The 24179-nt window shown below is 41.1% G+C and overlaps 1 protein-coding gene across 1 annotated transcript in view; it reads right to left on the reverse strand.

Moving 5' to 3' along the window:
• PRKAR2B (protein kinase cAMP-dependent type II regulatory subunit beta) overlaps positions 1 to 24179 on the reverse strand; it is a 100516-nt gene that overhangs the window by 21887 nt on the left and 54450 nt on the right. Inside the window, exons 3-4 of the mRNA XM_042915236.1 lie at positions 13115 to 13167; positions 5772 to 5855 (exon numbers count right to left, since the gene is read on the reverse strand). Coding sequence (XP_042771170.1) covers positions 5772 to 5855; positions 13115 to 13167 — 137 coding nt within the window. The remainder of the gene's footprint in view (positions 1 to 5771; positions 5856 to 13114; positions 13168 to 24179) is intronic.

Here is a 24179-nt window from a genome sequence, read left to right on the forward strand (position 1 = left end):
AATACCATGAGAACACTAAAAGAACATGGCTCCTGAGAAGCTGGGCTGCTGGAAGGCAGGGGTGGAAGGGGGATTTCCTTCCCTTGACTATTCTTTTATTCTTTTTTTAAATAAACGTTATTATTTTGAGAGAGAGAGAGGAAGAGAGGTACATATGTGCAAGTGTGTGAGGGAGAGGCAGAGAGAGAGAACCCCAAGCAGGCTCCGTTCTGTCAGTGCAGAATGTACAGTTCGATCTCAGGAACCGCAAGATTTGAGAGACAGAGAGAGAGCAGGGGAAGGGTGGAGAGAGGGAGACACAGAATCCGAAGCAGGCTCCAGGCTCTGAGCTGTGAGCACAGAGCCTGGCACGGGGCTCGAACCCACGGACTGTGAGATCATGGCCTGAGCCCAAGTCAGAAGCTCAACAGACTAAGCCACCCAGGTGCACCTAAAATTTTTAATTAATAAAAAAGCCAAATTCTCCATTGAAACAGAGAACATACTACTGCATCTTCATGTGGGCTAAGAAAAGCTTCTGGAGGAATGATAGAGGTGGTCTGCAGGAAATGGTTTTCATCTCCCCACCCCCCAGTTCCTGTGTGAGTGCTGGCACCTACGTGGGAAAGAGCAGCCCCTGTGGAAGATGAAGCCAATGTGGCAGTAAAACAGTGCTGTCTTGATGTGGTGCTAATTGGCCTCACAGGGACCATTTTATCCAAATGAGTTCATCAACCAGGCAACATATGGTCACCTATCAAAGTTACGAAGTTTGAGTAAATGGTTTACTAATATTTTGTTTTGCTTACTATTTATATTCCAAGTCTTTTAGGCCCAATGGAGAGGGAATATCAGCCTTATTGATTAGCTCTTTCTCTAAATGTCAAATGGGAGAGAAAGATGAAATACATTATTTTTTTTTTGCTCATCTTGGAATGGGCTGCATGTTAGAACATTATAAAGCTTAGGAATTCACATACCGATAGAAAAGTAATTCCTGGTAAAATACAGAACAATCATTTCTTCTAGAACTTCTCAATGTGATAGGTGTCTGTTCTAATCAATCAAAATGCACTTTCCCCATCATTATGCACAGAGTGAAAAGAACTTAGGAAATATTTAATATGCAGAGGTTTTCCCAGTGACTGACAACCACAGTAGGAAATCCACAGCTTATTCTTTGGAACACAGACCCGTGACTGTGCTTGGTGAAAGGTCTCTGACTCACTTCAAAAATAACAATTTACTCTCCATTAATGAAAGAACCTATCAGAGAGCCTAGGAAAATTATTTCAGTTTGTCTCAAATTAGAAATATTGCAGAAGAAAAATGGCCTACTGAGTCGAGCATTGAAATATTCATGAAAAGGATATCTTCAAAGAGATTCATAATTACAAATGCTGTGCTCAACGTATGCATACACAGCACTCCCAGGAAAAAACGTTCAGAGGCCAAGGAGGTGCAAGATTTCCAAGCTACACAATAACTTCAGGGAATTGAGATGAGATGCTAGATACAAAGCCTAGATCATTCTTCTTATAAGTGAGTAATTACTGCCCCCCCTTTTCTGCTCCAAATTTTCCCATTTCAGAAAAAGGTACCAGCTCATGGTCATTCCAGCGGAGACACTGGGAAGAAGACATCCTAGACCCTGTGCATCAGGTCACAAATCATCCAGTCCCTAAAAAGTGCCAGCTTCTGCTAATCCTGAATATTTTATGAAACCACCCCTCTTCCCTAAATCCCTTTTCCCACTTTTCTACCCTCTACCCTGCCACCACAGTGACGTCACACACATTCGATTACTACTTTTGCTGCTTAAAGTATTTCAAGTGTGACTTCCCACTGCCTTCAACAGGCAGCCAACACTGCAGGGTGGAGGTCAAGAACAGTCCTTTATGACACATCGCGTGCGCGCGCGCACACACACACACACACACACACACACACACACACCCTATGCTCCCTCCACTGGGTGTCCTCTGCTCCAGGCTCCAGTGAGAACACTCCCTTTTCTTCCCCTGCCAAGTTCCTACTCTACTCATTTTCTGAGGCTCGGCTCAGGTGGCCTCCCCAGCTTCCTGAAACCTCAGGGGGCTGAGAGACCCTCACCCTCTCACAGTGTCCTGACTACATTACAGCATTTCCCATGTTTTACCAAATTGCTTGGTGTGGGTATTTGGATCCCCCATCAAATCGTAAGTTCCAAGAGGACAAGAACCATGCATTTCTGTGGCATCTAACACTTTATACAGGTTTTGGAGCACAGTATGTGGGCACGGCATCAAACTGCAGGGCACTGTTTTATAAGCAGGTTATAGGAGCCAAATATGTCATTCAATGTAAATGCATTTGGGTTACTGTAAAAAAAAATGTGTATCATGAGAAACCAGAACACTGTTCAAGACCACAAGCTTAACCTAAAATCTTCAAACTGTCATGTTTGGGGAGGTTTTTTTAATTCCAGGTGGTGATTTGTTGAGAAACATACATTTTTACTCATCTATATTTTGCATCATTCCCAGAAAGATCTGAGATAGTAGGGAAATAAATCAAGACAGTTCAGGCTCAAATTAAAAAAAAATCTTTTGGAAGCAACTATGTAAATACATTTGCTTCTTCCCTATAAAATATTCAATAATGGTAATTCATGAATTTGCTAATTTTGTGAAGCGGCTTTTTCTTGTTTTTTTTCCCTCCCCTATGAACTGGCCTTTGAAAAATATATACATATTGAAGACTTTCATCAAAGAAGCAAAAGAAGGCTACAAAAAAATTACTGTTTATAAAAATAATCACTTTAATTAAATAAAGATGCTCCTTGCCAGAATCTACTAGTAATAGCTTTTAAAAAATTATTTTAAATGTAATTTAATTATTCTATTTATTAAAAAATTTTTTTTAGATTTTTTTAAAACATTTATTTATTTTTGAGAGACAGAGCATGAGCAGGGGAGGGGCAGAGAGAGAGCGAGACACAGAATATGGAAGCAGGCTTCAGGCTCCAAGCTGTCAGCACCAAGCCCGACACGGGGCTCGAACTCACGAATTGCGAGATCATGACCTAGGCCAAAGTTGGATGCTCAACCGACCGAGCCACCCAGGTGCCCGTATTTAAAATTTTTTTTAATGTTTATTTATTATTGGGAGAGGAAAAGAGACAGAGCATGAGCGGGGGAGGAGCAGAGAGAGAGGGAGACACAGAATCTGAAGTGGGCTCTAGGCTCTGAGCTGTCAGAACAGAGCCTGACACAGGGCTCGAACCCACAAACCATGGGATCATGACCTGAGCTGAAGTCAGACGCTTAACCGACTGAGCCACCCAGGTACCCCAAATTTAATTATTTTAAATGCACTTTTTACAGGGCTTTAAAAGAGTTAAAGCTGAAATGGCAAGAAAAATCAATTTAGAGGACAGAACAGAATAGGAAGCATTCCCGGAAAACATGCCTAACAGCTACTTCACTCCCATCTGTTTATCACTTCGTGTACAGGCACCTGAATAGCAATGTCTAGTCATTGCTGATGCATTAAAATGTGGGTTCAATTCAAGAGGAAAGTATGCAAACAAAATAACAGGCGGGAGTGCCAAAAACCTGAACTAGAGCATTTTTACATCTGGCCCTAGTCCCTGCTCCTGGAAGCACAGCTGTGGGCCAGGAGCATCAGCCTCACCTGGGAGCTGGTGAGAAATGCAGTCTCTCAGGCTCCATGACAGACCTACTGAACGAGACCCTGCATTTTTCACCAGATCCTCCGATGATTTACAGGCGCAGCAGAGCGTGAGAAGCACTGTTTTCGGTGAGCTCTGAAATCCTCCCATGTAAAGTTCTAGTTGAAAAATAATCTGTTTAGCTGAAGGGAAAAACTGAGGATTAATTTTACAGCTGTCTTCCACATGTACCTGAAGGGCAAGAGTTAAATACTAAATTAGTTTAATTCCAATGCCCACCCCATACACACACAAAGTTGTATCTTTCCACTGGTGATTATTTGGACTCGCACTGGTGGACGATCAATAGAAATCACATAGTTTAGGAGTGACTGGGTGGCTCAGTCGGTTGAGCATCCGACTTCGGCTCAGGTCATGACCTATATCATGGTTTGTGGGTTCGAGCCCCACGTCAGGCGATGTGGTGACAGCTCAGAGCCTGAAGCCTCTTTCAGATTCTGTGTCTCCCTCTCTCTGCCTCTCCCCTGCTTGCACTCTCTCTCTCAAAATTAAACATTAAAAAAAATAAAGAAAGAAATTACATAGTTTAAGTATCTTTTATTTCACAGAATCATTATCATTCTAGATAAATGAAATATGTGATTATTTGGAAGCCCATCAAAATTTCACAAATTCCCGTTAGTCACTTATTCTATCTGTAATTTAATACTACAAGAAAATGTTTCCATTTCTAAACTGAATTCCTATATTTTTCTATCTTAATTTCATTTCTTAATTTTTCATTGTTAAACAACCAACACCCCCATTCTTTAGAGCTCACAGTTTCGCAAACTCAGAATTCTAGAGGACCTGAGTCAAATTGGACAAGAGCTTGTAATGTGTGGTCCTAAAACAACATCTCCAAAGTCACAAAGTATAATCTGTGTTCCTGGAGGATGTGAAGACACATATGTGGTACTAGAAAAAAAGAATTTTTTTAAATGTTTATTTATTTTTGAGAGAGAGAGAGAGAGAGAGAGAGAGACAGCAAGTGCAAGTGGAGGAGGGGCAGAGAAAGAGGGAGACAGAGGATCTGAAGTGGGCTCCGTGCTGACAGCAGAGAGCCCGATGTGGGGCTCGAACCCACGAACCGTGAGATCATGACTTGAGCCGAAGGCAGACATGTAAGCGACCTAGCCACCCAGGTACCGCAAAACAAAGGATTTTTTAAAAATGTTGCAGGTGTCATATGACCTAGTATAGAAGATTTGGTATAATGCAGTCCCTTCCTCTTTATAAAAATGGCCTTCAGAAGACCTTATCTTTAAAAGAGTAGGTGTTAATTTAATGCTTTCTTCTCCAGGACATCAATCTGAAAACTATAAAATGCTGTGTTTGACCAACAAAGAAAAGTTGAGGTAAGCTACAAGAGTTGACTCATTTCCCACATTTGGATCATGGCAGCAGGATCATGGCAACCCAAAGGACCACAGAGCAGTGAAGAGGCATAATCTGTGATGAAGGAAAAGAACAATTAAGTCAGAATTCAGGGCGAAACACTGAAAGAGGGTATTCTAGAAAATCACCCAGAACCAAAGACCAGAGATTTCGAAATCCTTACCAAAAAAAAAAAAAAAAAAAGAAAGAAAGAAAGAAATCCCCCTCCTTTGAGGCCAAGCAAAATGTTACCTTTAAAATACGTATAACAGACAAGTCACACATTAAAATGTAATTACTATTACTAGCTGGTAAGAGAGGCAATCCACCACGGGCCCTGCACCCTCCTGCACGTTCCTACTGGCTGTACAAAGAATGCAAGGTCCTACCTTCTCTTCATCTGGGCCATTTCTCAGGGGAATGTTTCTAACAAGTAACCTCGAGGGATGAGATAATGTCTTCCCCAGACAAGGTGCAGGCAGGCCTGTGAACTCCTAGCTGTGACAACAGAGCACCTCCGAAGCCTGGGGTTGCTCTCCTAGAACACAACCCCACTGTACACGCAGGCATCCACGGTGGGGCCTTTACATCATCCTGGGTGATGTTAGCTTGTAAAGAGGGTAAAATCTAAGACCCTACCCAGTTCTTCACTCTGACACTGGGAAAAAAAAAACCCATTTCTGGTTAGTGAGATTTGTCTTACCGGATCCAGGTTCTTAAATAGCAGAATGTCTTTGCAAGCCTCTTGCAATCGATTCCTTTGATCATCAGTTTTGGGATGTATAATCTAAAAGGATACCAAATTAACAAACAATTAGTCTACTCATCTTACTCGTAAGGGGTGAAATTTCCTAGCAGGATGTTTGAGGGAAGAATGGTCGGTGTTGAGGTTCACTTTAGGTGGCCAGACCTCAGCTAGCAGATCACTAAGAAAGGGAAAGTAACAGAGCAGATATCTGGGAAGTGGTGCACATTCATCAATTCAGCACTGGAATGGTTTTCAAGAGTGTTTCCCCCAGATTAGCATATTCATTTGGTAAAAGTTTGTGATTGGCTCATCACTAAAGACTCCAAAGCTCCCAGCCAGTAGGAACACACAAAACGGCAGCAGGTCAAAACAGCTACGTTGAAGATCTGCAGGCTGCCTTCATTCTGTTTTAATATTCTCTCAATAGCCTTCAATACTGTTTCACAACTCTACCACTGAGTGCAATAGTCTTTCAGGATGTTGATCTTCCCTTTGAAACTTGATTGCCTCTAGAAGCTAATTAATTCTTACAAGTATATTGCATTAGATGTTAGATACATTTTTATGCACAATGTACCTAACTACCCGGACCAAAGAGTGATTTTCCCAAGGGACCAAGTCAATGCATGCCGCCATGCCTAGGGAGTGTGGATTTGAGGAAAAATGAATCCAACAGTCCTGGTGTGCTCAGTTTAGAATGAGCTCAAAGAAAACCAGTGAGGTATATTCTTCCTAAACTGTCATTCCAGAAGGGGGAAGACCAACAGAATGCCTTCTGGAAGTGTGGCCTGTCAACTCTCCAGAGTCCCTTTTGACTAGCAGAAGCCTCAACCAACTTGAACCAAAAGGCCCACTCTTTTGTGAACACTGGTAGTTTGTAACTATAAAATGAGTAGAGAGGCAAGAGACAGTCCTAAACACAGCAGGCATGGCATCATCCTGGACCCTGACACACCACCTTTTCCTATTCTAATGCTCCAAGAGTGGCTATGGCAGCTGATGAGCAGGTGTCCCAGCCCTTCTGCCACTGGCCCTGCCATCAGCACAGCCACAACCAGGCAGGGGTGAGTTCTGTGCCGATGAATATACCAAAACTCACAATGGGAAATCAGAATCAGTGCTTCAGGCCAATCTCAGTGGCTAAAAATTGATGAAAATCATAGGCCCAAGAGGAATAAAGGATATTTACAGTTATTCAGGCCTTCCTCATTTTATTTTCACCTTATTGTGCTTCACAGGTGTGTTTACAAATTGAAGGTGTGTGGTGACCCTGTGTTGAGCAAGTCTGTTGGCACCATTTTTCCAACAGCATTTGCTCACTTTGTCTCTTTGGGTTACATTTTGGTAATTCTTGGAATACTTCAAACCTTTTCATTATTACTGTATTTGTTGTGGTGGTCTGAGATAAGTTATTAGGACCTGCTGAAAGCTCAGATGATGGTTAGCATTTTTTTGCAAGAAAGTATATAATTAAATAAGACAAGGATGTTGTTGTTTTAGACATAATGCTACTGTACATTTAACAGACTGCAACAGAGTGTAAACATAACTTCTTTCTGCGCTGGGAAACCAAAAAGTTCATTTGAGTGGCTTTGCTGTAATACATGCTTTATTTCGGTAGTCTGAAACTGAACTCACAGTATCTCCAAGGTATGCCTGTCTGTGTAGCATTTATATACTCCTCAAAAGAGTATTAGCCAGTGGGAGAGGAAGTCATTGCATTTTTTCCCATATGGGTAAGATATAAGCAAACTTCACCTCAAACTAGATTCTAAGATGACATATGGACACAGAAAAAGCAGACCCTGATGCCAACTAACTCACTGCTTACAACACAAGAAATTTTTTAAATCTGGGCATTAAAAAAATTCATGCCAACCAAAATTCCTATCTTCCTACTTCAAATAAGGAAGGCTAACACAATAAAACAGTCACCTCTCACTTCACAAAATCCAACTAGATCTTCAACACTGAAACAATCATAAAATGTCTGCCTGCTGAGAAGCTCTGTCCTCAGAGAGAAAAAGTCAGGGATACCATGGCACCCTTGCTGAAATAACTTTCTAGGCCCAAGATGGAGGGATTCCTGCCCAGGGAGCAACGTCAGCAAACCACAATTTAAATAGCTTTCGTGTTCCCGTAAATACTCTGCTGCACCAGAAACATAGCATGGCCAGTAGCCAACCCCCAAAGCCATGCCACCCCGGGCTCTATACTTGTTTCCTTGTTCCTTATTCCTTGTCCTACAAAAGCTTCCTGCCTTCCACCCCATCTTGGAAGTTCCCTGGACCCTTGGGAACGGAGACCACCTCCTTCATGAAGTGCTGAGGTGTGACTGTATTACCAAAATTGTCTTCTTTAATCTTTCTTAGCACCACCTTGCACTTGATTTACTCTTGTAATGAATTTAAGTCTTTTGCCCCAACCATTCACTCTGTACGGAACCCCTCACACAACAGCAGTTTCCTTTTCTCTCTCTCCTACTACCTCCATTCTTATGAATTAACACTTCTAATTTTTTTAATGTTTATTTATATTGAGAGAGAGAGAGAGAGACAGAGAGAGCGAGAGAGAGCAGGGGAGGGGCAGAGACAGAGGGAGACACAGAATTCGAAGCAGACTCCAGGCTCTGAGCTGTCAGCACAGAGCCCTATGTGGGGCTTGAACCCATGAACTACAAGATCGTGACCTAAGCCAAAGTCAGACGCCTACCAGATTGAGCCACCCAGATGCCCCAAGAACTAACACTTTTAAATCTTGGTTCTTAATCCTGCCACCACAGCTACTGTCTACTGCTTTCCTTTCTCCCTCTGTCCCCTCTCCCCACCATCACTCCTCTGTACCCAGAGTCTTTTTTTATCTTTTACAACAGACCCTGCATTAAAATCCTGCTCTATGCTCTGGAAAGCAGTCAGAAATATGGTGAATCTTTGAGACTCTGGGTGCCTCCACCCTGTAACCAACTGCTCAAAAGATGCTCTCCTGCTTCTAAAGGCTCTGTTTTTCTTTTGGGTTTGGTGTGATCCTACATGTAAGATCTGCATATGGAAAACTAAGGCTTCAGCAATACACCCAACTGTGACTTCTTCTTACTAGCAGCCACTTTATTTTTTAATTAAAATTTATTTCTGATTTCCAGATAAAAATCTTATTTTTTAAACAAATAATTTATAAAACAAAAAACCAAATAATTATATAGCATTTATTATGTGCCAGGCACTGGTTTCAGGGCTTTAAAAATAATAACTCATTTTATCCTAGTAACTGACCCCATGAAGCAGGTAGCAATTCATGCTAGGTAAAATAAGCCAACAGAATAAGAAAACTACTGTATGATCTCCTATATTAAAATGAACTTGTCCCAAGTAATTTCTTCAATGTCAGAAAGTTCAGAGCTGCAGAGCTATGATTCATCCTAGGGAGGCTGGCTACAAAATTTATTCTCTAAACCAGGGTCAGCAAACTATGGCCTGAAGGCCAAATTCGTTTTGCATGGCCCCTAAGCTAAGAATGATTGGGATAAATAAAAATCAAAAGAATTCATACTTCCTGATACATCAAAATTAGATACAATTCAAATTCAAGTGTTCATAAATACAGTTTTTTGGTTTTTTCTTTAAATAAGCTCTACACCTAACATGGGGCTCAAACTCATGACCCCAAGATCAAGAGTCACGTGCTCTACTGACTGAGCCAGGCAGGCACCCCCATAGATAAAGTTTTAACGGAACACAGACACATTCATCCATTTATGTAGTGTCTATGGCTGTTTTCAAGCTACAAGAGCAGAGCAAGTAGCTTTGACAGAAACTGTATGGCCTCCAAAGCCTAAAATATTTATTATCTGAAAACAGTATATTTTTCAGGAAAAAAAAAGGTTTACAGAAAAAGTTTGTCAACTTATCTAAATCTTGGGTGTCTTTCAACTAAATAATCAGAAAAACAATTCATAAAAAAATTATGTAGATGTTTTCTTTAAAGAAAACACTACAAATCTATTTTGGTAAAGCAAGAGATATCTGTACAAGATATTTTTCTATTTGTCCAGTCCATTCTCCACACAGAGCTGAAGGTAATGTTTAAAAAATTTAAATCTGAACACCTAGATGGATTCCATCACATTTACTGGGTATTAAATCTCCCTCCCTCCTCCCCCAGCCTCACCTGAACCACTGTGGCCACACCTGCCTTGGCTGGGAACTATCACCTGCTCCCTGATGAGACTCTGAGATCAACCCAAAAGGGGCTTCAGGGCTTTTGAGCAAGACTCTCCCCAGTCTCACATCAAAGAGGCTTCTGCAACCACTCCATTTAATTAGGGACCTTGTCAAGTGGGGTTGGTTTTGTTTTCATTACTAGACCCTGCTTCACTATCCTTTTAGTGCTCACACTTTGCAACTGTTCATTAATTTACTGGCTTGTTGTCTAATTCTGCTAGGAGACTCTAAGCCCCAAGATGGCAGGGATTTGTCCACGGTGCTCAGCAAGGAACATCCTAGCACCCCACCAGATATACAGAAGGCACCCCCCACCCTCCAAATTCTGTGGAGTAACACAACAAAGAAATGTTCCACTGTTCTTTAAAAATTTTTATTTAAGTAATCTCTGTACCCAATGTGGAGTTTGAACTTGTGACCCCAAAATCAAGAGTTGCATGCTCTGCCAGAAATGATCTACTCTTAAACTTACCAGCTCTTCTCTACCAGAAGGGCTACATGTTAGATGTACATAAAACTTGTATATTTTCTTTTTTTTTAAGTATTTAAAAAAATTTTTTTAATGTTTATTTATTTTGAGAGAGAGAGACAGAGAGAGAGACAGACAGAGTGCAAGCAGGGGAGGGGAAGAGAAGAGAGAGAGAGGGAGACACAGAATCTGAGGCAGGCTCCAGGCTCTGAGGTGTGAGCACAGAGCCCGACGCGGGGCTCAAACCCATGAACTCTGAGATCATGACCTGAGCCGAAGTCGGAAGCTTAACCAACTAAGCCACCCAGGCACCCCGATATTTTCATTTTTTTAAAGTAATCTCTATACCCAATGTGGGGCTCAAACTCACAACCAAGATCAAGAGCCACACGCTCTACCTACTCAGCCAGCCAGGCACCCCTGTGTTTTCATTCATTAAAGGTAAAATCTAATTTGTGATTTTGCAACATCAATCTTAAGTGTTTAAATTTTCTTTGAATTCATATCAGAATAAATACTCATTTATACTAATCTGAGATTTAAGGATCTGCTGCATAGTCTGTGAAATAATACAAAACGTTCAAATGAAATGGTACCTTATCAAAATATACTATATATTTTCTTTACATTTTCCAATACCTGCTTAGAGCCAATTAATTTTGAAATCTGTCATAATCATTTCCAAGTACTATGGTGCAGTTTGCCTTGTAGTATCTAAGACTGGAAAAACAGTGCAGTTTTTAGTAACACGTTTAAAGAACAGTCATTCTCTCCTAATGGAGAGAATCTGAAGCGCCTTATAATTATAACAAGTTAATTACCAATACACTGTTAAAAGTAATATCAAGGGTGTTACAGGGGATAACTCTAGCGATAAACCCCCACCCATCGAGATTCCTCCTTCTCTAGGAACTGCCTTCACTTAAAAGTGGTGGCCAGTAGCTAAGTCTGCACCTCTTGTCCCTGGCCCCCTAGCTGGGTCCGTGAGAAACTCTCCCAGGGAAACTGGGTCTTTAAACTGAGAGACACAGCATAAAAGCAATTGGTAGCCAAGTCCCTTTCCAGAACAGTAGTCTTAAGTCCTGAATCACTGCTATGGAGAGACCCCAGAGGTGGCCTGGCTCCTGTCTACCAGCTACGGCTTCCGTTTTTTGGGTTTTTTAATTCTTTCTGGAATTCTATGAGATTTCCAAGAATATATCCAATAAATTTCCCCAATATATATATATTTTTAATTTTTATCTCAATGTGATTGGGTTTTTTAATGTAGCCAAATGAATCTTAACTGGTACCACCCCTCCCAAATAAGACTGTTAGGAATTAAGTGGAGTGTGACCCAGCCAACCACTTTACCTATCACAGATCAAATGGTAGCTATGAACAAGCGTAAAGATGTGTGTCCTCTTCAAAGTCACCCATTATTGTTTCTGCTAGATACATAAATCAAGTACACGACGGGGAGGGCCTGGTTTTTCCACCTACATGAAGTGCTAACAATATGCCACACATTAGTAATGATACCTTAATCCTAAGAAAACACAATTTCAGGCCAGAATTTATAGACATTATCAAATTAATTTGAGTTCTGGTAGCAAACCGTGAGCTCCCACCATGCAGGTGCTGGGAATCCCCACAGGTACAAGAATGAGATGGGATTTTCTTCAAGACCTTCTGTGTTAACAGAGGCTCCTTGATCTTTCTACCCCTGGATTTTACATATATTTCAGGGAGCTTAATGATGTAATGACTTAGGGATATACTATTTGCTTTTCCATATTAAAACTCAATCTTATTTAAGTATTGTCAGAGCTATAGAAATAAATTTTTATTTTTTGAGATCAAACAACAAATGGAGCTTTTGCCAAGTTAAGTATGAAACAAAGACAGGAAGGAAGGAAGGAAGGAAGGAAGGAAGGAAGGAAGGAAGGAAAGAAAGAAAGAAAGAAAATCATTACTTTCCATTTTCTAGGCAGAGCAATCTCTTATATTTAGCTTACTTTTTACTAAATAAATAAAAGGTGAAGGGAGTGAAGGGACATAGCTTAAAAACTGCTTCAAACAAAACCGGACAAATTCTTACAAATAACATTACAGCCTTCAAGAAATCAGTTTCTGAGCAATCTATTAAGACTCATAATAGATTTTTAAAAGTAAGAACTTTTAAACTGACACATTAGATGTAATTTTACTGTGATTTTGTTTGTTTCAGAATAAGCTTCTGTTGTTATAAACTAGTAGGAACAAAAAGGTTTTCCCCTGTATTTTTCTTTACTAGAAATACTATCAGAAAAAATAGCATTAACACTATGAGAAAGATAGCTAAAAAACATTTTCCATCACCAGGCCGTATTTTTGCAAAAAGAAATGAAACCACAACTGGTGTTTATGTTCATCTTTCCTTTTACCCAAACAAAAAGACTCTTTTTGGAAAAAAGTAATTCTATAGAACTTGAAGTAGAAGTAAAGCATCCAAGAGAAAACTAGGAAAAAGAAACAGTCAAAATACTTGCATTATGCCTTCTGTTGATCTATATGCCTGTTAACATCTTTTATTATTATATTCCTGATCTAATACAGGAGTATAATTTAAAATTAACTTATTAATTACATACCCTGGACTCTGCATCATCTTCTTCTTCATCAGGATTATAAGCTTCGGCACATACTATAAAAATAAAAATGGACATTTGATGTTTTTATCAAGAAACATACTACAATAAATATACCTTAAAAAAATAAATGAACAAAAAGAGAACCATGGTATAAAACAACATTAATTCATTTCAGCCAGGGCAAGCAGTCTACACCCCAAAACCAATTTCTTATTTCAATTTATAAAAAACTGATTAAAATATAAAACAGTACTTTATTTTTTTAAATTTTTTTAAAAATTTTTAATGTTTATTTATTTATTTATTTATTTTTGAGAGAGAGAGACAGAGTATGAGCCGGGGAGGGGCAGAGAGAGAGGGAGACACAGACTCTGAAGCAGGCTCCAGGCTCAGCACTGTCAGCAGAGCCCGGCGTGGAGCTCAAACCCACGAACTGATAAAACAGTACTTTAAGACAATGACAATTGCTTTCTACTTTCTGTTACTCAAAGAAACATAGCTTCACCTGTTCCACCTTCATTTCCAAGCACTAGAAATGCACAAGATTTAAAAATTCCTCAAAGAGACACCAAAAAAAGTCTAAGTCTGCTATGAGATGATCAACTTAATTGTACAGTTACAAGTATCTACCCTAAATTACTCATAACCCAGTCTTCCAAGGGCAAATATGATTAACGTGCTCATATTCCTCTCTAGTTTTTATTCTGAGTTGAGTTCATACTGTATATTCAGTTAATAGCTTGCCTTTTTCATTTAACACTGTAAGAATTGCATATGCCATTAGGAACATTTTGCAAAAATTGTTTTAAAGACTGCTAATTATCATAAACTAACATTAACCACTCCCATAATGCTAGACACTTAGCTGGCTTCTATTAAAAGAAGCTTGCGGGGCGCCTGGGTGGCTCAGTCGGTTGGGCGGCTGACTTCGGCTCAGGTCATGATCTCGCGGTCCGTGAGTTCGAGCCCCGCGTCGGGCTCTGTGCTGACCTCTCAGAACCTGGAGCCTGTTTCACATTCTGTGTCTCTCTCTCTCTCTGACCCTCCCCCGTTCATGCTCTGTCTCTCTCTGCCTCAAAATTAAATAAACGTTAAAAAAAATTTAAAAAAAATAAATAAATAAAAGAAGCTTGCAATAAACATCTTCACGCATAAATATTTGTCTACATTTCAGATTATGCTATGGGAATTATTCCCAAATGTAATTTTTGGGGGCTAACAGGTATGACAATTTTTTAAGGCATACTTATTACCAAGCTTCCTTCCAGAGGGACTGTACCCATCTGCTGTCCCACAAAGAAGTGTAAGACTTCTCTAAACTATACAACAGAATTGGACGTTACTGCTTAAAATCCTGCCAATTTAGATGAAAAAATTATTTAAAATTTTAAAAATTATTTTGAATTTTAGGGGCACCTGTGTGGCTCAGTCAATTAAGTATCTGACTCTGGATTTTGGCTCAGGTCGTGATCTCAGTTTGTGAGATACAGCACCGTGTTGGGCTCTGCACCGACAGCATGGAGCCTGCTTGGGATTCTCTCTCTCCTTTCCCTCGGCCCCCTCCTCCTCTCTCAAAATAAATAAATAAAAATTTATAAGTAAATAAACAAACAAATATTATTTTGCATTTTAAACTATGTTCAAATGTTTATTAGCTGACTATATTTCTACCTTTGTCTTTATATATGAGGAATTTCTGTATGCATTTGGTTTTCTTTTTGATTTACACCAGTTTGTTAACACCACTGACCTATTTCTCACAGTGATTTTATCCAGTGTGCTTTTTAACTACAATTACAAAGTTTTCACAGGCTAGGCATATTTATTTATTTTTAATGTAGTGAGATCAAGGAAGAAAATTCCTCTATACGATTTAAACTCAACATTAAACATCCCCAAAATACCACTGGTTTTGAGCTTAGAAACTCCTTCTTTATTTACAAATCTAAAGATTTACCTCTCTTGCACTTTTTTATTTTTTTTTTTTAATTTTTTTTAACGTTTATTTATGTTTGAGATAGAGAGCATGAACAGGGGAGGGTCAGAGAGAGAGAGGGAGACACAGAATCTGAAACAGGCTCCAGGCTCTGAGCTGTCAGCACAGAGCCCGACGCGGGGCTTGAACTCACGAACCGCGAGATCATGACCTGAGCCGAAGTCGGACGCTTAACCGACTGAGCCACCCAGGTGCCCCCTTGCACTTTTTTAAAAGTAGATCTTTTTACATTTGCCCTTTAATTCATGTGGACCTTTATTCTGCTGTAGACGGGAGAAATTTAAAGAACAGAGGTTCAGTGAGCAGCTGACAAATGTCTTTCCAGAGGCCTCAGGAGTCTATCATCATTAGTACTACTACTGCCCTTATTATTAAAAAAATTTTTTTCCCAATGTTTATTTTTGAGAGAGAGAGAGAGAGAGACAGTAGGGGAAGGACTGACAGAGAGGGAGACACAGAATCCGAAGCAGGCTCCAGGCTCCGAGCTGTCAGCACGGAGCCCGATGTAGGGCTCGAATCCACTAACTGTGAGAGTCATAACTTGAGCCTAAGTCTGATGCTTAACCGACTGAGCCACCCAGGCACCCCAACCGCCCTTATTATTATAAAACCTAACATGTGCTTTCTTTTCTCCAGGCATTACTCTATATACACCTTGGCCAGTGAGTGAATGATTTGTAACCAGGACCAATTCTGTCCCCAGAGGACATCTGGCAATGTCTGGAGATACTCTGATTGTCACAACTGGGGGGTGCTTAGGGGGAAGCTGCAGGCTACTGAGGGATGCCAAAGATACCAATAAACAAGCCACAACGCATGGGGCAGCTCCCCTTCCCCACAACCCACAATCACCTGGCTCAAGCTGTCAACATGCTGTGGGTGAGAAACCCTGACTTAGTGTACATTTTCTCATTCAATCTCACAACAACCCTAAGGTAGGTTTTCTATCACCAATTGACAGATGAAAGGCTAGGGCACTAAGAGTTTATGTATCTTGGCCCAGATCACATATTTTAGTTCAACAGGACCAATACCTGATCACAGCATTCATGGTCTGGCTGACCCCAGAGCCCTTGTTCTTAACTAATATTCTGCTCTGCACTTGACTCTGGTGAACTCACCAGCCTAATGCATGGACTTCAACCTTCTATCTCAGAAACTGAACCTCAGAAACTGAACAGAAGCGGGGGCCTGTCTCTCAGGGGCAAGCTCCCATTAAAACACCTGATGTGTATCGCCAGAACACCAATTTAGTAACTCACCCCTGAATCAAGTATGGAGTCAGCATGACCAGCTCTCTCCCTGCAGGAAGACCATGGAAGAAGCCAAATCACAATTAAAAGGCTGCTCGATGAGAAAGAGCTAGAGGCAGAGAGTGTGTCTAATAAAATGAATGTTTAGTGGCATCAGTCTGGGACAGCTTGAGGCTTCCACAGACACCATACAGATGGTCCTGCTCTTGTGGCCTACACACTTTAATCCTGTTGGCTGCAACTCTTCCAAAAGCATGAGGACATCTACTTCTAAAGCTTGGCTCTGTAACCTTGTTTTCATAGATGACCAATCCCACAAGCAGGACTGCTACATAATAAGCAGGACTCAGTGCAAAATGAAAACACAGACCTGTTTTCCAAAATTAAGAATTTCAGGAGGGCAACAACAGAACATTAGACCAAACTCGGGGCCCTTGTAAATATGGGGCCCATGTGGTCAGCACTGCTAATGGGATCACATATTCAATGAGCTGGTATAGTAGGTAAATCCTTTAGTGTTAATCTTAAATTTTAATGCATAGAGGGCAATCTTAATTCTCTAATCTCTAAATTCCAATCCCCTAACCTCTGACAAAAATTATGAGTAAGAATCTACTATATTTCTAAATAGCTTATTAATTGTCCCAATATTATTTGTTATTTAACACCCTTCTAATTTGTGATATCTACAACATTGCTTATTTGTTTCTTGGCTGCCCATTTCCTTGAACTATTTACTGTGCCAATATTACAAGGATTTAGTTCTTGGCATTTATGTGCAACTGTTTCACTACATTACAGTTCATCTCCCTCCTCCTACAGCCAAATCAAAACACAGCACATGCAGTCCTGTACGCTGTCATGGTGTTTTCCATCCCCCAAATCTTTACTTATGCTGTTTCCTGGGACTGGAACTCCTTTCCAAGCCATCCTTTCTCTCCAGCCCCAACTAAAAAGTTAGACAAGAGGCACCCTCCTTAGAGCTAGTTTAGGAAAACCCATTGTGCACTCCCTTTGCCCTGACCCAATACCATGGGCAGAGATCACAGTTTTCACTTAACACTCTGTACTCTCCCAAAGGTGTTACTATCTGCTCCCCCTTGAGGCTGGGACTTACAGCCCATCAGGAGCTAAGTGTGCGCTCCTGTTCCCTCTCTAGTTCCCTAGCATGGACCTGGCATGCCACCTGGCTCAAGGCATACTTTTTTGAATGAATGACTGATTAATGAACAAACAAGCTTGCAAGGTCTTTGAGGGCAGAGATGATACCTTGTTTAAGTATCTCCTAATATTCTACCTGCATTATAGACTCTCCGACACAAGTAGAATAAATGAATGAATAAAAAGTTGTCCTTCATGGGGCGCCTGGGTGGCTCAGTTGGTTAAGCATCTGACTTCTGTTCAGGTCATGACCTCACAGTTTGTGAGTTCAAGCCCCCCGTTGGGCTCTGTGCTGACAGCTCAGAGCCTGGAACTTGCTTTGGATTCTGTGTCTCCCTCTCTGTCTGCCCCTCCCTTGCTCACACTCTGTCTTTCTCTGTCTCTCAACAATAAATGTTTAAAAAAAGTTGTCCTTCTTTGCTAAAATGTCTAACACCATTTGTCTAAGAAATGGAAACAGAAAGAAATGAGAACTTTTATCTGTTCACCAAGGGGCCTGGCACAGAGATTAGAAGCTCAGGAAATATATGTACAAGGAATGAATGGATGAAGGCTCTGTACCTGAAGGACCCTCAAACCAAAGCCTCCAGCTACTATGAGCTGTTTTGTATTCTTTGGAAAATGTATTTACCTTATCCCTCCTGGGAGATCTGAAATTGAGCCTGAAACTATATATTCTCTTCTTTGTGTGGCAATTACACAGTAGGAAGGGCCAGAGCCTTATTCTTTAAGTGAACCCTATATTGAGGCTTTCCTGCTATATTCACATTATCTATTTGGACATCTAGAATGGTCTAAGAATTTAAGTTGATTCCCACATTGTACTGTGATATGCATGTATTACATAGCCAGTCACCTGTCATCGTTCGCAGGACAGAATAGGAAGGTGGGAACTATATTGACTCTGTACCTTCTGGGGCTTGGCCCTCAATCTTCTCATGTAAGACAGACACACACACACACACACACACACGTCTGCACACAGTTAACCCATGAACAATGAAGGGGTTAGGGAAGACAACCCCCATGCTGTTGAAAATCCACATATAACCTTTTTTTAAAGTAGACTTCATGCCCAGAACGGAGCCCAACATAGGACTTGAACTCACAACCCTGAGACCAAGATCGAGAGTTGGATGCTCAACCAACTGAGCCACCCAAGTGCCCCTAAAAAATCCACATATAACTTTGACTCTCTGAAAACTTTACAAGTAGCCTACAGTTGATTGGAAGCCTTACTGATAACATAAACAGTTGATTAACCCACATTTGTATGTTATATGTGTTAGAAACTGTATTCTTATAACAAAGAAGGCTAGAAAGAAGAAAATGTTATTAAGAAAATCTTAAGGAACAGAAAATACATTTACAGTACTGTGATGCTATACCAGGCTTACTGAAAAAAATCCATGTATAAGTGGATCTGAACAGTTCACACCTGTGTTATTCAAGGATCAACTGCAGTGACAGCCAAGGTTAAGGGATTTTTTTTCCCATCATGACACCAAATACATGTTGTTTCTCCCAACAGCACTCCTCCGACTCTCTGATACCAACTGGATTATCTACCAATCCAATTCAATTGATACTATCTACCTGAAGTTAGTGTCAGATGCCACAAGTCAAAGGGCTCAGTCTTGCAGGACCAACCCCACTTCAGATGCTGATCTCGATTCCCAGGCTACTAACCAGTTATAAATTGAGGGTTCTCATGACCACTCTAGTTTCATAATTCACTAGAATGAATCACAGAACTCAGGAAAGTGCCTTCCTTACTCTTACTGGTTTATTATAAAGGGAACAACTCAAGAACAGCCAATGGAAGAGATTCACAGGGCAAGGTATGGGGGAGGGGCAGAATCTCCAAATGCTCTCTGGGTATGCCACCCTCCCAGCACTCTGATGTGTTCACCAATCTGGAAGCTCTCAACCCTGTCATCTACAGTTTCTTCTTCTTTTTTTTTTTTCCTTTAATGTTTATTTTGAGAGAGAGAGAGAGAGAGAGAGAGAGAGAGAGAGAGAGAATCCCAAGCAGGCTCCCTACTGTAAGCACAGAGCCCAACGTGGGGCTTGATCCCACAAACTGTGAGATCATGACCTGAGCCAAAACCAAGAGTTGGATGCTTAACCAACGAAGCCACCCAGGCGCTCCTTGTCATCTAGGGTTTTACTACACAGGCACAATTAATTAAATCACTGGCCGCCGGTGATTAACTCCATCTCCAGTCTCCTTCCCCTTCCCAGAGGTTGGGGTTAGGGCAGAAAAGTTCCAAGCTTCTAACCAAAGTTTGTTCTTTCTGGCAACCAGCCCCCATTCTCAAGCTATCGAGAAGCCCCTCAGCCAAGAGTCACTGCATAGCAAATAAATTCCTATCACTCAGGAGATTCTAAGGGTTTGAGGAGCTCTGTGCCAGGGACCCAGGACAAAGACCAAGTACCCTTCTTATTCTACTGCACAAGGGATTACAGCACCTCCCAGGGGTTTTCACCCAGTGTCCACTGTACTTTGGTGGAAACGTATACAAATTTGTTCAAACAGCTCTGCATCGGACTAGTTTATATAACCCGTGCTAGCTTGCTGCCTAACAAAGCATATAGGAGCCGGCCTGTACTCCGTGAGCCACTACACTGGGCCTCAGCACCTGGCACAGAGCCCTGTGCACAGTACACCCTCAATAGATATTTGTCAAAGAAGGAAAAAGCAAATGTGGCCTGTACAGAGAAACTGCATGGTTTAAAGGCATTTAACCTAGAAAAAAACCGATTCCTGTAAAATACATTACTTTTCCAGTGTTCTCAGTACAGTAAGATTTTAGCATATGTATTTAAATGATAATCAGCTTAAAATAAAGCTCTGATAAAAAGCACAGGTGCATTAGACAACAGAGTTCTACTACAATATGGTTGAACTTAGCTTATTGAAGTGGAAATGCCCTCCTACAAAGGGAAAAAAATTACCCTTACAAATACTAGTAAAAAGCAAGATTAGTTGGGGGAGAGCACAAAAAAACTACTCTTTTTGTGTGTGGGGGGGGTAAAGCACATATATATACACAATACACAAACAGATCTACAGTACATGAGTGGTATTAAAATTTCATTATGGAGGTGGGAGGGATGAGGGAAAGGAGCCTAAAAAGACTTTGGGGGAGAGACAAAAATAATAAAAAAGCACCTGGATAAGATGCACTATTTCCAGCCAAATAAAGGCACAGTGACAGTCAACGGACTCTCCCCCTCCCCCATCCACATTTCTGCCCTGGTAGGGGTGGTGTCCATCTGCTCTGACACATCAGTGAAGATCCTAACTTTGAATTCACAGAGCAAAGGCATTTGGACACATCTAACAATGGAGAAGCTCACATTTTGATCCCAAATCATGTTCAAGCAAAAGAACCCATCGGAATTTTTTTTTTAATTTTTTAGGTTCATTTTTTACTTATTTTGAGAGAGCAAGAGAATGAGCGAGTGAGCACATGGGAGGGGCAGAGAGAGGGAGAGAGAGAGAATTCCAAGCCAGCTCCACACTGTCAGCACAGAGCTGGATGCAGGGCTCAAACCCATGAACCGTGAGCTCATGAGTCGGACGCTTAACCAACTTGAGCCACCCAGGCGCCCCTCCACTGGAATTCTTATTTATCATTAAAAAATATTTTGGGGGCGCCTGGGTGGCTCCGTTGGTTAAGCGCTGGACTTCAGCTCAGGTCATAATCTCCCAGCTTGTGAGTTCAAGCCCTGCATCGGGCTCTGCACTGACAGCTCAGAGCCTGGAGCCTGCTTCGAATTGTGTCTCCCTCTCTCTCTGCCCCTCCCCTGCTCATGCTCTGCCTCTGTCTCAAAAATAAATAAACATTTAAAAAAATTTAAAAAAATTTTAATTGTGGAATTTGAGAGATGATGCAGAGGAAAAGAATGCTGTAGAAGCACAGGGGAAAACGAGTGAGCAGCTGCTTGGAGGACAGAGGAGGCTTCACAGAGAAAGAAGCCCCCTGGCAGTCAATAGGCAGTGGGAAGAAGTGGGAGAAAAGAGGAAACTGTTTGGTTCGGTGTGGCATTTCTAGCACTTAAAACAGTAGCTGGCACACAGTCAATGGGAACAAAGATGAGTGAGGAAATGAATAGGCATTTTAGTGGTGAGAAAAGTATGATTTTCTTTTGATCTTAGACCTAGTGAAACTGCATCTGCCAGGGTAGGCTGGCTTATACTACAGTAACAAGCATTCCCAGAACGGAGTGACTGAAAACAAAAGTTTCCTTCTTACTCACAGGATATGTCCATGGATATGGCCATATCCATGTCCCGTGAGTACTTTGCTCCCTGTCGTCTTTGTTGAAGGCTGCAGGCCGACAGAGCCTCCACCATTTGGAATGTCACCGGTCCCCAAGGCAGTGGCAAACTGCTCACTGGCTCCTGGTTCAAGACCCAGCACCCCAAAACATGGCATCTTATTTGGACTGCGTTTAGCCAAAGAAGTCTGACAAAACGGCATGAGCAAGAAGATCACTCTGACCTCCCCCACATCGCCCTTTTCCCCTGAAATCTCCCAGGTGAAAAATACCTTTCCTGTACCAGGAGGAAGGGAGACACCCATCCTTATGAAAGACAAGGAAGTTAGGGCCAAGAAGGCTGTATAAACAACCCTTGTTGGGACACCAGGGTGGATCATTCAGTTAATAGACTGACTTTGGCTCAGATCATGATCTCTGGATTTTTCAGTTCAGCCCCGTGATGGGCTCTGTGCTGACAGCTCAGGGCCTGGAGCCTGCTTCAGATTCTGTGTCTCCCTCTCTCTCTGCTCCTCCCCTGCTTGCGTGCTCTCTCTCTCTCTCTCTCTCTCTCTCTCTCAAAAATAAGTAAATATTTAAAAAAATTTTTTTAAATAAAAAAAACCCTTGCTACCTCTTGACCATTTACTACTCAGAGCCCAAACCCCTTTGTGTCTTGTCAATACTTTACAAACTTACTGTCTCCTCAAAGGTAGAAAAGCTTCCTGCTCTAGTCACTTGCCTGGGTCTTCGTTTTCTTGTGAAGGACCCCACATATGTGTAAACATTCAATGAAATGTATGTAAGTTCTCCTATTAATCCTATGTCAGTTTCTTAGGCCCAGCCAGAGCCCCAAAGAGGGTACAGGAGAATTTTTCCTCCCCTACACTCCTAAAGCTTCTGCCTGAAGTGATACATGTCACTTCTGCCAAGAAGGAATATATAATCACAGTTCACAGGGCAAGTGACATGGACATTCCTAAGTTCAGGAGAGAGGGACCTGCATCTCACCACATGCTCAGAGGAGAGAAAACAGAATATTACGAAAAGCCCTAATGAGCAGAGAAACCAGCTACTGGCCCTAAGCCCAAGGTTTCCTCTCTCATCCTATCGCTTAGAAGGGGAACGGTGAGAGTACTGAAATCAACTTCACAGTTTACTTAAAAACAAGGTTAAAAGTTCTTAGTTTAAAGATCTACAGACTAGGGGTACCTGGGTGGCTTAGTCAGCTAAGTGTCCGACTTCAGCTCAAGTCATGATCTCATGGTTCGTGAGTTTGAGCCCTGAGTCAGGGGCTGTGCTGACGGCTCAGAGCCTGGAGCCTGCTTTGGATTCTGTGTCTCCCCCTCTCTCTGCCCATCCCTGCTTGTGTTCTCTCTCTCTCAAAAATAAATAAATAAACATTAAAAAAAATCTACACACTAAGGCTCATAAACTCTGAACAGAATCATTACGATTCTGCCTTCCAAGTATTAATTGAACAGTCATTTAACATAATATTTCAGTGTTTCTTGCATCAAAATATTAAAAGTTATTATAATCTACCATTACTGCCTAAATTTCAGCTACAAAGACAGCAATATAAATATTGTTGCACCTATCTTGCAGAAATGTTGGCAGGCTTCATTAAATAGTACATAAGTGACTATTTAATTCCCAGATCAGCTATGTTCATGTCGGCAAAATCTTACTATAGAACTTTTAGCCAAGATGTATAACTGTATAACCCTGTCTTGCTGAAGTGAGAGAAAGTTTTTTTTTTTAAATATGAAATTTATTGTCAAATTGGTTTCCATACAACACCCAGTGCTCATCCCAACAGGTGCCCTCCTCAATTCCCATCACCCATCCTCCCCTCCCTCCTACTCCCCATCAACCCTCAGTTTATTCTGTTTTTAAGAGTCTCTTATGGTTTGGCTCCCTCCCTAACTTTTTTTTTCCTTCCCCTCCCCCACGGTCTTCTGTTAAGTTTCTCAGGATCCACGTAAGAGTGAAAACATATGGTATCTGGAGAGAAACAGTTTCTACCTAATCTAGTTGTTTTACCTCTCCCCAAGGTTATGGATATGGCTTTAAGAATCAACCCTTCCCAGACCACCTTCAGGTTCTCTGTAAAATTGTCATAAACCTTCATTCAAATAGGTTCCTAAATCATCTCCCACATACAATTACCAATCCTAAAAGAATGTCTATAAATTTTTTCCTGTTATTTCCACTATACAATAGTCTACTGTCACATAAATAAGCATTTTAGCTACCACACATTTCATTCAATTGCCCTGATTCATTGTTTTTGCTGCCCTTTCAACAAGGGAGATATTTACAGTAGGACTTCATAACTTACAAATTCATTTCTATGTTTTTGTTTCTAAAAACTATTCTCCCCCAT

The sequence above is a fragment of the Panthera leo genome, chromosome A2 (assembly GCF_018350215.1).
Source record: "Panthera leo isolate Ple1 chromosome A2, P.leo_Ple1_pat1.1, whole genome shotgun sequence".
Taxonomy (NCBI): domain Eukaryota; kingdom Metazoa; phylum Chordata; class Mammalia; order Carnivora; family Felidae; genus Panthera; species Panthera leo.